At 42.7% G+C, this 15,181-nt stretch overlaps 1 protein-coding gene across 1 annotated transcript; it reads right to left on the bottom strand.

Moving 5' to 3' along the window:
• Window positions 1-12,643: 12,643 nt before the first annotated feature.
• ier5l (immediate early response 5-like) lies at window positions 12,644-14,130 on the bottom strand. The gene has a single exon (XM_069721977.1). It carries the CDS (start codon window positions 13,979-13,981, stop codon window positions 13,088-13,090), a length of 894 nt encoding a protein of 297 aa, XP_069578078.1. The 5' UTR covers window positions 13,982-14,130; the 3' UTR covers window positions 12,644-13,087.
• Between the last annotated feature and the right edge of the window lie 1,051 nt (window positions 14,131-15,181).

Raw genomic sequence — 15,181 nt, 5'->3', positions numbered from 1 at the left:
GAGTTTTGCGTTTCTTTTGTCATGTCATGAAGATTGCAGCATGTGCTTTTTAATCTCATCAAAGAAAAGTTATTTTCGGGACCAAAATCAACAGATTTAATACATTTCTCCATTTTGTCATTCTGACCTGGTGATGCAACGAAGCGCACGACTTTGTTTCTGAATTTCTGTCTAACATTAAAGTCACTATGGCGAATTTTAAACTTTCAGACATCTTGCATATCAGGTGAAGTCAGTTCTCATTGGGCCTGCGGCACCTCTTAGACCAGAACTAGAGCACATAGAGGCTTCAGGTGAGAAATCTTGTTTCATCTCTTCATCTCCATTCAGCTGCGTCACATGTTCAAAGTTACATAATGAATCAACTTTACAGTGAAGCCCAACAAGTTCACACAATGCTGATGAAGCCGCCAGGTGAATCTGTGTGTTGCAGAGATTTTAAATATGCCGTCCGGCGAGACACACGGGCAGTGACGCGTTGTACGTCGCTCAGAGCTGAAGCGGCAGCAACGGTTGTGACTGACGGAGCAGAGGAGGCTGATCAGTTTAGAGTTTGGTGGAAAAAAATATTCAATGCTCACAGATGAATTGAATTTAATGTCAAAAGTGATCAACGGCGAGCAGGAGCACGCATCGTCATCGGTGGAGCTTTTCCTCATTGGAGACGGATGAAAGAAGTGCAGACAGATGTCATATTAATGAAGACTTTGAAGCCGTTACATGTTTTTGTAAATATTCTCTATGAGAGACAGAGTTTACAAAAGTCCCACATGGAAAAACATATTTAAACCAGACAGCCGGCTTCATGCAGGAACGTTTCAGATTCACTTGTTCACTGGACAAACTTGGTGAATCACATATTTACTGATGAATCGGACCCAATCATGAGTTGACTGTCACGCTGCTGTTTCTGCTTCCAATGTCACAAAGATTTCTCTCTGCAGAACAGATGAAAACGTGATGATGATGTTCAGGAGCCCAAAACTATTACAAACTCTCAATAACTGAGCTGTGACAAACAGATGAGGGAGGGGAGTGAGTTCAGATGGTAGAAATGTGTTCTGGATGTTAGACTGGTGCAGCCTGCAGTGGGAGGTCTTCCTCTGAGGATGATGATGATGATGATGATGGACAGCAACCTGTGAGGACTGATGATGAGACAGTGAGGTGCCTGAGCTCATTTAATGGGGAGTAAGACAGCCCAACTGAAAGCTTCTGCTTCATCTGACATTTCTTTGTGCTCTTCAGTCATTTTACGTTTCTTTATAGTTTTTTTTGGTCTCTTTGCAGCAGTGGTGGAAAATAAATGAAGTACGTTAACTCAAGTGCTGATTTTGAGGTAACTAGTTTTCATTTGAGTGTTTTCAGTTCATCCTGCAATACTTACAGTCCAATACATTTAAAAGGGAAATCTAGTTCTTTATCCTCCACTATGTTTAGTTAACTGTTTTAGTCCTGTACCCCCACCACCACCACCAGGTTTATCTGCTGACTCTGGAAATGAAGTGGTTCAAACTAACTCCACCTGCAGAAGATAACATGCTGCCGACATGCTTCACTGATAATAATCGAATGATGCCATATATAATAATATATCAGTCAGATGGACCAAAGCAGGACTTTTATATTAATACTTTAACTACATTTTGCTGTTCATACTTTTGTACTTTTTACTCAAGTTGGGTTTTGAAGGTTGCTGTATTGTTACTGAAGTAAAGGATGAGTACTTCTTCCACCACTGCTGTTTTATGTCTCTTCTCAGGTATCTTATGTCTCCGAAGTCATTTCACCTCATTTTGTGCCACGTTGTGGACATTTTATGTTTGTTTTGTTATTTTATTTCTCTTTGCTGCCTTTTTATGACTTGTTGTTTTACGCCTCTTTTCAGAGGTTTCGTTGGTTTTCAGACTCTCCGATCACTTTATGTTTCTCTGTAGTTGTTTTATGTTTTTTTCAGGTAGTTTACTTCTCTTATTGCAGTCACTTCGTGTCTCTCTTTGCTGGTTTTATTTGCCTTTTTGTTTGTTCTACATGCCTTTTGTGGTTGCTTCAGTCTCCTTTACGACGTTTTACTCCTCTTTGTCTCTGCAGTCATTTTGAGTCTCTTTGGTCACTTTGTGCTTCTTTTTTCAGTCACTTCTAAATCTTTAATTGTTTTGTGTGCCTCACTTCGCATCTCAGCAGTTTTGTTCATTTTTGGTTGTTTTGCATCTCTTGAATGGTCATTTTAAATTTCTTTTTGTTAACTTTATCCCTCTTTTTAGTTGATTCGTGTCTACTCGTGTGTCCCTTCGCAGTGATTGTAGTTCTGTTTGTGTTCATTCGGGTCTTTTTCTTTCTGTGGGTGAGAAAATATTCCAACAACTGCTGCAGAAGGGGCTGTACTGAAATATGCAAATTAAACCTTAGACTTAAGTATGTATTTTTTATTTCATGTAATGTCAGTATCACATTTAAACTTCAAGGCATTTGAATAGAACAACTATTACTCCCCCTGTGAACAGAGACGATCTCTACATGACTCAGATGACAGGTTACACCGTACAAATCATTATGGACACGGAGAAAACTGGTGAATGCTGCAAATTCTCTTAAATCCCTCACACACTGTGAGCGGTTCCTGCATGAGTCCCACTGTTTAATTGGAAATGCTGTTTGAATGGAGAGGCTGTGCTAGTGACCCAGAGATGAACCCGGCAGTGAGGCAGATGGATTCTGAGATGAGGGGGAAAATGTTGAATATTGCATGAGTCAGTCTATGTTACAGTACTCCTTCATGTGAAGGAGGATTTGAGTTCGTAGATGTCGGTACCAGGAGCAGGGAAACTCCGATTCATGTGAAATTTGCAATGTGCAACAGCCTTGTTTTTTTTTTTGTTCTCACCACGAGTCCTCATTAGCACTGCGGTGGAAATCTGACTTACACAATGTTGAACTGTGCAGCTGAGAGTGGTGGAATAAAACAGTAATAGAGGACGGGAGAAATGTGAGAGATTAGATGAAACTCTGCATTTAAGAATTTGTCAAATAGGAGAAGAATTGTGAGTTTAATTCCTGATTCCACGTGAAGTCAGCGAAGAGAAGCTGTGATGGAAGAAATGATATTTTTCTTGTCCACTTAACGTCAGCGCATCGGGCTTCCTGATCTGAACTCTCGGTTGTCATACTTGAGGGTTTCGAATAAACTCGGCCATATTTCCACAAGCCTCCTAATCAGACCAAGCTTTTCCCCAGAACGTTTTCCAATTGTCTATGAAGCCCACATTTGTTTGCTGAGCAGCATTGAAGGATGATATGCAGCTGTACATGTCTCCACTGGTGAGCAGAGAAAACGACAGAGTCTAAAGAACTGTTTGCTCTTGCTCCGTTATTCTTTTGAAGGTTCAGGAACTTTGAGGAATATATTGCTGATTATTGTAGACTGATCAATACACAAGTTTTACAACTTAAAAAAAAAAATAACTGCAACTGCAGTCAAATTGATTCAGTTTTTGTTCACTGTGCTTCAAGAAAACTACATTGAGCTGAAAAAGAAATCAAAACGTGAAATAGACACGCTTGTCCACTACTGCAAAACGTGAAATATACACGCCTGTCCACTAAAGCAAAACGTCAAATAGACACACTGGCCCACCTCTGCAAACCGTGAAATAGACTCGCGGGTCCACTAAAGCAAAACGTGAAATAGACATGCTTGTCCACTACTGCAAAGTGTGAAATAGACACGCTTGTCCACTACTGCAAAATGCGAAATAGACACGCTGGTCCACTAAAGCAAAACGTGAAATAGACACACTTTGGCCTATCTAGGTGTGAAAGTTGCACGTTTTCCTGTAGAGGACGACCTGCATGCAGAGAGCCATGTGATTTACAGGAAAATTAAACTTATAGCTTAAACACATGATTGGTGTTACTAAATAAGCATATTGTTGAGGCTAGGAAACAAAAAACAACTCAACAAAAACATTGCCACCTTCTGGACTCAAACCTCATCGTCCCGCATGGCAGTCTCTATGTGTTTTGTTGCCTCTGTTACGGGACCTTGGTCACATGATCCCACGTCAGATCACAATTACGTGGGTGTGAGTTTCACGCTTTCAAAACGTGTAGATTTCACACCTAGACAGCCCAAAGCGTGGCTATTTCAAATTTTTGCTGTCGTGGACCGGTGTCTATTTCATGCTTTGCCGTGATACTGGGTTATTGACTTTGTGTGAAGTTAATTGATAAATAAAATCATTCATGGCTTTTATTCTGAAAACATCCTCGATTAACTAGAGTTAATTAGAGTACAGGACTCTACGTAAACTGTTCCGCTGAAGAAGAAACCCTTTTTAAAATGTTTTGTTTCTGAGCTCTGCTGACCTGTTAAATCAACATTCTGTCATTCACAACAAATGAAATGATAAAATAGTTTCGTGAACAAACTAACACGCCAACTACGGTCTTATGATCATATGCACACATTGATATAGAGAAATTGAAATCATCCTTTTTCCATAAAACGAGCATCACATCACAGCGAGTTCACTGTTTACAAGGAACAAGGACATTATGAACTTCATGGGTTGAACAAGTCTGCTTACGTTCATCGTTAAAAAGTCAACAAAGTGTATTTGGATGAATTTTGCGGTGATGGAAACGTGAGGAGAAGAGTGTTGGACTTGTCCTCATCAGGAGGAATGTTTGGAATGGGACGGCTGCATCGACCCGTTCTCACATGTCTGGGCGTGAAACGCTTCCACGGAGAAGCTTCTGAAATGGGATGCAGCTGCAAACTTAAAGAAGTGAACAGCGGCGGTGGAAAGGAACGAAGTCCTCCGGTGTTGGACGTCTTTCTTTAGCTCCTTGTGTCCCTGTTTGATGTTACTTCATGTGTGTTTTATGTGCAGTAAATTCATTATGTAGGGAAGTATTTTCATTTTTTATTCTACTATATTTCTATTTGTTATGAGATAAAAGGTCAAATGCAGAATGTTAATGACACCTCTAAACCTTTTAATAACTCATTTATAGTTTCATTGTCCAATTTTAGTAACAACAGGTTTATGAAATTGTTTAACAATTAAAGTTTCTGTCTACTGAAACGCGAGAGGGCTTTTAATTTGAAACGGACACAGGAAGTGTTGAGATTTGTGTTAACGGCGGTAATTTTAACCGGAGTGGATCAAGAAAACTATGAGATTTTATTTCCTCAAAATGTGGGTCAGACCAGTGAGCTATCAGGGGGCGTGGCTAGGTCTGGTGACATCCATGTCAAACGTTTGTTTCAAAATGTTGAACAATGATGATAGTCACGGTAGAGCGAGATGAGCTAACGGTTGTCGTTAACGCTCATTTACCGGCATGAGGTTTCACTTCTCCGTCCTTTGTTGGTGAGTTCGATGACATCCGTCCCGCTGCTCCAACCAGGATCACCGGATTCATGCCGACACCAACACGGGGACTTCTCTTTCTAAATGAATCACGTTTTGCATTGACAGCTTTTCAGATATCACCCTTTCTTGCAGTGCTTCTTTCACATATGTAAAATATATGTTCATTTTTTAACGAATTTTACGTTACTCATGTAAATCTTACTTTACTTGCATACTTTTCAGTAAAATCTATGTATCTTTAACTTATTTTACTTGTGAGGGCTATATGTTACTGGTGTATAATTGTATGTATCTACTTTGTGTTTTACTTATGTGTACATTTTATGTAAATTCCTATCTACTTATTTTACACATATACAATATTTGGACAGTTTCTCATTATATCAAAAGCAATTTGAGGTTGGGTGTGTTGCTAAAGGGCGCGTCAACGCGTGGAACCACCAACCCTGTCATTAATGGTCAACCCTGTCTGTCAATCAAGCCTCTTTCTGAATGAGGGAGTGGAAGTCACGTTAGGATGAAGAGCATTCACATTGTTTTATTGGTTAATATTATTATCTCTTAAAATTCCAAACTAATTCATTTTAATCTAGTTTCTTCCTGCAGAATTTTTGTATTTAAGAATATCTGTGACCTAGTTAGTTTTTATTATAAAATGCAAACAACATACATTTGCAAATATGCAAATGAGGTTATAGCCTAGTTTTTAATATTCAATAGGGTGCAACAGACCGCTTGATCGTCAAGCGGGAACTTGACTTGTTTGTTTTAATGTCAAAATGTGGGCGTGACTTATTTTCATCATGAATATGCATCACATGTTCGTCATTAAGTATACACAGTGGGCGTGGTCTGGGTTTTTATTTTAATTTATGAAAATGAGGCTGTAATGTAGTTATCTCTTATGCAAAGTGAATGCAAAACAAAACGGTCTGATATCATTGAAATGAAGGAGTGGCTTATTATTATTATTATTATTATTATGTAAATATACAGACGTGCTCCATTTCTTCGTATAACAGGAAGACTTAAATAGAGTATAAATATTTGACTTCTTTTTCATTCAGTTTTTATATTTACGTTTATATAGTTATATCTACTACAGATCCTGGTCTATCGCAGATCCTGGTCTACCACAGATCCTGGTCTACCATAGATTCTGTCTACAGCAGATCCTGTCTACAGCAGATCCTGGTCTACCACAGATCCTGGTCTACAGCAGATCCTGGTCTACCACAGATCCTGGTCTACCATAGATTCTGTCTACAGCAGATCCTGGTCTACCACAGATCCTGGTCTACCATAGATTCTGTCTATAGCAGATCCTGGTCTACCACATATCCTGGTCTACAGCAGATCCTGGTCTACAGCAGATTCTGGTCTACAGCAGATTCTGGTCTACTACAGATCCTGGTCTACAGCAGATCCTGGTCTACTACAGATCCTGCTCTACTACAGATCCTGGTCTACCGCAGATCCTGGTCTACCACAGATCCTGGTCTACCATAGATTCTGTCTACAGCAGATCCTGGTCTACCACATATCCTGGTCTACCATAGATTCTGTCTACAGCAGATCCTGGTCTACCACATATCCTGCTCTACTACAGATCCTGGTCTACAGCAGATCCTGGTCTGCAGCAGATTCTGGTCTACTACAGATCCTGCTCTACTACAGATCCTGGTCTACAGCAGATCCTGGTCTACAGCAGATTCTGGTCTACTACAGATCCTGGTCTACCACAGATCCTGGTCTACCATAGATTCTGTCTACAGCAGATCCTGGTCTACCACATATCCTGGTCTACCATAGATTCTGTCTACAGCAGATCCTGGTCTACCACATATCCTGCTCTACTACAGATCCTGGTCTACAGCAGATCCTGATCTGCAGCAGATTCTGGTCTACTACAGATCCTGCTCTACTACAGATCCTGGTCTACTACAGATCCTGCTCTACTACAGATCCTGGTCTACAGCAGATCCTGGTCTACAGCAGATCCTGCTCTACTACAGATCCTGGTCTACAGCAGATCCTGGTCTACAGAAGATCCCTCTAATAAAAACCCTGCATGACCTCCCCCTCTCCTCCACCCCCCTCCCCCCGTAGACCTCTGTGCAACCTGGCTGACCTGTGTGGTCACTGCTGCCTTCCTCTCCCAGTGCAACTATTCCCTACAGTCCCCCCCCCACACACACACACACCCACGCCCTGCACCCCCACCCCAATGCTCCCTTCTGCTGTCACATGTGCCCCCCCTGCAGACCCCCAACACATCAAACCCCTTCTCCTGACAAAGCACGCCTCCCTCCCCCCTCAGCACTAACCCCTCTCCCGACTGCACCCCCTCCCTCCCCATGCTGTTTTCCCCTCCTCCCTCCAGCACCCCCACAGAACAACACCCCTTACACACACACACACACACACACACACACACACACACACACACACACACACACACACACACACACACACACACACACACACACACACACACACACACACACACACACACATAAACACACACCACCCCCATGTTAACCCCACCACCTGGTATTGTCCTTTCTTGTGGATCAGGTGATCAAAGAACTGAGAAATTGGTGAAATAAATAAAAACACTCCTGAAATGTTTCAGTTTAGTTTGGGTGTTTCTTTGTTTCTTTTATTGTGGAACATTTCTCACATTTTATTTTTATTTAATTTTGGTTTTAGACATCCCGCCCAGTTTTCAATTTGGGTTTTTAAAAAAAAAAAAAACATCACGTGTGCTCTGTAGGCTAAATAACATGTTTCCAACTATACTACTGTTAAATATTTGATTACAGAATCAAATGTTTGTGCAACATGAGGCAAAAATAAAATAAAGTGTGTATAGCTTTGTGTGTGTGTGTGTGTGTGTGTGTGTGTGTGTGTGTGTGTGTGTGTGTGTGTGTGTGTGTGTGTGTGTGTGCCAGGGTGTCAGTCTTTCCCACTCCAGATGGAGGAGCTGTGTATACATCATGAAACGAACCATTGTCCACAGCATTCATCGGTTGCAGAGAGCATGTAGCTGCATATGTTTGATATATTTTCATGGTCTTGGATTCTTCATTTTCTAGAACAGGTTCGGTGTATTGGAGCAGGAAGCAGATGCTTTCTGTAGAAAGCAAAAAAACCCTCATCTCAAATCCTTCTGTACAATGTCTGCATAATTACACAATGCATCGTCCGCATTGCCTCATACCTTCCATTACAACCTACCTACTGCAAGTTATCATGGGGAGCGGCAGCTGAAAAAAAAAAAGCCCGCAGAGCTGGAGAAGCAAACGAGCAGCAGCGGCAGCCAGAGAAGCCGGCCGGCGATGGATGTGATGTGTTGGGGTAGAGCGATGCCTCACTCTGAGAGGCAGAGGAAACGAGGCAGCCAGGAAGGGGAGGAGGACAAAATAGAAGGAGAGGAGGAGGAGGGTGGTGGGGTCTGGGGAGCTGGAGGGAGGGTCAGCCTGAGGTGGCTCTCTGCATAAGCAGCTCCACTGATATCTCCATTCATTGATTTTAAAGAACACCACCAAGTGGCACAGAGCAGAGATAACAGGACTCAAAGTTTTACTGGGGGAAGAAATTCCAGGGTGAGCAGTGAGGTGGAGGCGACGTCACTTATATTAAATACAGTTCATCATCGGGCAGATAGCTGGTTTATGACTTTTAACGAAGAGAAACTGATTCATTATTAGTAACACTTTGGCCAATTGTAAGAAATTAAATGATAAAAAGTCCAAATGCAGTATCTTTCAGTCAAAGTAAACGAAAAAGGCCTGCATTGTACTGAAATGTAGCAGTAATATGTTATTAAGTGCATGGAAATAGCTCAACTGTCATCATCCCTTGAAGCATTTTCTGCTGTTTATCCAGAAACGGGTCGCAGTCGCAGCAGAATCCGTCTTCAAGCAGGTGAACGCGTCTGGAATCCCTCCAACAGAAACCATCCAGGACGCCTCCTCATCACATGTCCGAACCACCTCCACCTTCAGTGACTCTACTCCGAGCACCCTGCGGAGGTCGGAGCTCGTCATCGTGAAGGCGGAGCTCGGCCACCTCGCGGAGGAAACTCATTCCATTCTCACGGTCACTAACCAAACTTCATGACCATAGGTGAACGTACACTAACTGGTAAATCAAAGCTTCGTCTTCTGGCTTTCGCTTCCTTTTCACAAAAATGGTGCTTTACTGCTGACGCAGCACCAATCTGCCTGTCAATCTGCTGCTCCATCCTACCTTCACGAGACCCCAAGAAACCTCAACTCCTTCACTTGTGGCAGGAACTCTGTCGCAACCCGAAGAGAGACGTTGATCATTTTCACGCAGAGAACCGTGGCTTCAGACTTGGAGGTGTTGACTCTCATCCGAGCTGCTTCACGCTCAGCTTTAAACTGCTGCGCTGCACGCCGAAGGTCACGGTGTGTTAAAGCCCACAGAACCGCATCATCTGCAAACAGTAGAGCAGCCGTCCTGAGACCGCCCCAGATTACACTCTCTGAAGGGTTCATGAGCAAAAACAGGATTGGTGACAAGGGTCGACACCGGCAGACGCCAACATCCAATTGGTCATCACGTCACCTCAACATAAAATACTGCCTAATACAGTGAAAGGAATATGTATAATCTACAAACTCCAACTACTAAGACCATGATATGCAGTTGAAAGCCCAGGAGGAAGGAGCTTTCTTTATTAGTCAAACTTTGTTTTTCATAAACTAGTTTCCAACGTCCAGTAGTGCTATAAAGCATTGGGCTAAATGACCAACAGATACAACACATATGAAGACAATGTAAGATGCTAGTCAGCTTAGCTTAGTTTAGCTTAGTTTGGCACAAAGAGTGTAAACAGGGAAACAGCCTGGTCGTGTCTAAAAGTGACGGACTCTCCCAACTTCACTAAATAAAACCATAAATATTGTTTTCTTGGTTATTTAATCCATTTAAAAGCCAGACTATGAAAATAGCAGCTCACCATAACATGGGGCGTAATGAGCGACTATTTCTTTCTCTGAATCATAATTTACTGTTATTATTTATACATTAATTATAAGTCACTGATACAGTTATAACACTGTAAAAAAATAATACTCTTAAAGGCTACCTGTCCAAAAATCGATTAGCTTCAGGTGCAAGTTTGGACGTTACATTGTTTTATCAAAATCAGCAGTTATACACATTTTTGTGATCATTTGCAATAATATTTATCCTCAAATTGTTGGGGAACAAAAAGATGTCGCAGCGATCCAAATCTGATGGGGAGCATCAACTGTGTTGTTGCGGGTTATAAACTAATGGAAATGTGTCATTGTTCAAGTTCAAGTAGTTTGCACCAAATGTTTCCCTTCAGACACTTTAACTTCATCACAGTAGAGTTTGATGTTTGAAATTCAGACCCTGGGAACATTTCATGATGCACAACCCTGCAAATGACCAAAAACCCACCTGGTTGCTCCTGACCTGATGCACCTTGGTTGATCTTCTACGGGGACGTTCTGCCCCTCTTTAAAGGTGAATACCACTCAGAACACCTCACCCAGTTCTTCGCCTCATTTCCACGGATTTTCTGGATTATTCAACGGTTTCCAACGCTGATTTCCCAAGTTTGACCCAAAGTTTGATGTGCGTGACGTGTGCACGTCCATGATCAAATCACAAAATGTGCACGGACCACTGCTGACAAAGATGTAACTCAGATATTTATAAAGTGACGTAACTCCTGAAGGTTTTGATTCAAAGCCCCTCGTCATTATTAATCTATAAAGCAGATGTTATCATATTAATGGTTTACAAATGCTCTGTACTGTAAATGATTTATTAATAAAGTAATTGGTTAAAACTTAACAAAGGGTGCCTTTTTATTACTAGTGTATAAAAGTGTTATTCATGGGGTGTTACTCTGTTATAGGCATGTATCTATCAGTCTATAAAATGTATGCAAAAACAAACAGGCTGCATTACTGCACCATACTTTCCAGTCAAATACAACAATTAAGATTAAGGATTATCATTTTTTTATTAAGATTATAAATTTCAACAAATATTTCCTTTGACAGTTTTAACCGGTGATATACAATTTATTGAGCACAAAAATATAAGAATAACAACAAAATATGTAGAGAATGGCTGAATACTCTCTTTATTTTGGTACACATAGTGCTCATAAAGCTAACGGATGGATTCTCAGGTTATGGCTAAATCATGAGTTTGCCTTTTTAAAACAAAAGGACTAAGATCATTATTTATTTATTTTTTTTACAAAATGAAACTCACAAAACCAAGATGGAATTATGAATTGCTGTGAAAAGCTTTAAGCAACAACCATGATTAAGAAAGGATGTCACACTGCCCGAAAAAAAAAAACCCAAACCCAAACGGTTTACTGTCACACGGAGAGCGGAGGGGCAGCGACGGCCACGTGGAACAGCCCAAACACGGCGGTGCACGATAAGTGTTGGCACTCCATCACAAGTGACATAAGCTGGTTGAAAGTCAGTGTACCTCAAAAGTGTTGAGGAGAGTCTGAAGACGTGGTGTTTCACATGACAATAAACTGATCAGTGTGCAACATCCATTTCAAAGTGGGCCCCTCAGCCAAGGACAGGAGAGGACAGCACAGACATTCAGTCACTTTCAATTCATGACAATAGCTAGCAGTAGTGTGCATTGGATTTAAGGCAACGGAAGTCAATCCATCATTAGAATTAAGTCACCAGGTGTACCCCCCTTCTGAAATCTGAAAAACCTGCACATGAGACATATGGCACCAACTCTTCCCTCTCCCTGTCACACTATCTTCATTAAATTTACCATTTTATAAATATTGTTTGATCTTTTTCTTGCAAAAATAAAGTCAATTTTAGCCTGTGGAGGAGACCGGGCTCAGTTGTACCGCCTATATTCCCTCCAATCAGAAGCAAGTGTGAGTGATGTCATCGAAGGAACCACAGATTTAGTTTAAGACACGAGGGCGCTTTGAGGTAAAACTATGAATTATTTCAACTCTTGTCTTCAGCACATGGTATTGTGTGGATGGAGGGGGGTGGGGGCCGGGGGGGGCTGGGGCGTAGTAGTAACATATGCTACATGTTCCAAAAAAAAAAGAAGGTTAGATAAACAATACATTTTTACAAGTAGAACACTTTACATGTGAAACCAAGAAGCATCACCAGACAGATAAATGAGAACTGCTTCCCAAACAGATGCCTTTTTTTCAACTGATCCCCCCCCCCCCCACACACACACACACACACAGTGATCTATTGGTAACAACGCACAACAATGATGGAAAGCATTCATTTTCCCAGTATGTTTGCCACGTCCACATAAAGTCCCCATTTGGTAATATTTTCTGTAGCATCATGAGAACGTTCTGGTTTTAGCTGTTTGGAGAACATTTGTGTTTTTTGAGAAGGTTCCCGGTGATGTCATTTACGGAATGTGCCCTGAAGGTCTCTGGAAAAAGTTCCACAAATTACATCTTTTTCTAGGCCAACTGAAATACTTAAGATCTGTCAACTTTATCAGTAAAAGTATGGGGACATGTCTTTGTTCACATTCAGGAACATTTTTCAACGCTGGAGAAAATGTTCCCAAACAAACAATTCTTGGTTGCGTTTTGTTCAGGCTACTGACACCAGATGGAAACACACAGTCCAGCTGAGCCCGGTCTCACAGAACAGAAAGTGTTTGATTCAAAATGCAACTATTGCCCGGGTCCATGCTCCCAGACTGGCCAGGGCCTGTTTGCTACAGATCTGCTCCAAGTCCGCCTGTCTGCTCAGCAGCCCGGAAAACCCCGAGCCGAAGATGGAGATCAGGTTGGAGATGTTGGAAGTGTCCGTGTAGTCCGGGTTAGAGTAAGTACAGTCCTCGCGTTTCGCCCGTTTGCGAGCCGCTGTGAAATCCGGTACTTCCTCCACGTCGGATATACAACAACTGAACTCAACCTTTCGTTTCTTGGCCGGGGACTGCGCGCCCTGGCCGCACTGGAGCGCGTCACAGCAGCAGTCCTGGTGGAGGAAGCCGTTCTCCACCGTGGTCACCACATGCGTGTCCAAATCCAGCACTGTGGTTTTGTTGCAGTGCGTGCTGTTGTTCGCAGGAAACTGGTCACAGTGTGACACCGGGGAAGCCTCCATGCAGCAGCTGCTGTAGTAGGAGGGCTCCGGTTCTTTGCTGCCGTCCTCCAGAGGAGAGCAGCCGGGGAGGACGCTCGCTGTCCGGCAGTGCGCCGCTGGCTGAGCCGCGACTCGGTGGCACGCAGAGCCGCACACAGTCGCCTCCTCGCCGCAGCAAGCAGCCCGCGCCCGCTCCTCGTCGTCCCCGTCTTCTGCGTCCAGATCCAGCGGGTTGAGCTCCTGGATCTCGTTGCAGACCGTCATCACCTCCTCGTACTGCTGCATCCTGTAGATCTCCGCGTATTTCTCCTTGATGTAGACCTGCCTGGCGTTCCTCAGCACATAGGAGACCAGCAGGTTTTTGTGCAGCTTGATTCCTCCTCTCTGCGTCCTGGAGTTGTGGATCTTCATTAAGGAAATGGAGATCAGACTTTGCGCGTCCTCGGCGCACTCCATGGTGTTGATCATGATGTCGTCCCCCGGTGCACCTCCAACTCCTCTCCGTGAGACTGGAACCGGCTCTCGGCTATCTCAGTGGGGCTCGTTTTGTTCGGGGAGAATGGTTCAGATGAGCTCTGTGGAGCAACATTGGGCACAATGTTCCGCCTCGCTCTGAAAGCCAGCACTCATTTACAAACGCTCCAAAACCAGAATAGTTATATAGTCCAGCCCGAGAGCCCGCCCACTTCAGGACGAGCCAACCAGCTGCCTGGGATCTACTGAGTGACAGGCAGTCGATCTGGCAATATGTCGCTCTCGACCAATCAGATTCAGGCGGTTCCTCTGTACTATTCAAATTCCACCCAGGCTGTCTAACAGGAATGTCCTCATTTCAGCTGCCTGTAGATGGGACTTCTAAAAAACAGCTTGTTGTCCGAGCACACATCCGGACCAGAGACAACGACCCAACCAAGTCACCCCTTTACTTTAAGGGCAATTTTTTTCAACTAAAAATACGATTTTTGACCAAGATGTTGGAAACATAAAATGGATTTCATTTTTGTGCCCCGGAATATTTTTGTACCAGATTACAAAGGAAAACATGATAAGAAATAAACAAACAAGTAAATAAAGTAAACAAGTTTTTGCAGCCAAACCATGTGAACATTACAAGATATGACAAACTCCCCGGGAGTCTTTGGGAAGCTGAATAGCATTTTATTTGCATAATATCTAATCAAAACAGGAACTATAGCTTAGAATGAAATGAGTGAAAGCGTATAAGGATACAACGCTGACATGATGCTGCTGGTGTGGATGAGGAATGTTGGGGGTGGGGTGGGGTGGGGTGGGGGTGTGGGTGTGGGTGAGGACTGAAGTCATCCTCCGTGCACATTTCAGTGATGTGGAAATGCTCAGTCATTTAGTGCGCCTGCACCACAGCGCTGCATCAGACTGCTGCAAACTTTGAGTATTCAGAAGGAAATTATTCAGTTCATCCACACAAACACAAACTCATGCAGACGGTCTGTTGTTGCTAATATTTCTGACATGGATTGAATTCCAACATGAAATCAAAACAATTAAAAACATTTTAAAAACCACAGAGCACCCTGGAGAGACTTTTAATTATTTTTTTTCCACCAAAGAAATAGTCCCTCTGAAAACTGTTGACAGTGAGGTGTGTGGATGATCCAGGCGAGGACACTGTTCACTCTGTTGTGCTGC

The sequence above is a fragment of the Brachyistius frenatus genome, unplaced genomic scaffold, assembly GCF_029030835.1.
Source record: "Brachyistius frenatus isolate BFR_SWC_R1_liver_20210118 unplaced genomic scaffold, ASM2903083v1 Contig_279, whole genome shotgun sequence".
Lineage (NCBI taxonomy): Eukaryota > Metazoa > Chordata > Actinopteri > Embiotocidae > Brachyistius > Brachyistius frenatus.
The sequence above is the reverse complement of the archived record's forward strand: the minus strand, read 5'-3'. Positions and strand labels throughout refer to the sequence as shown.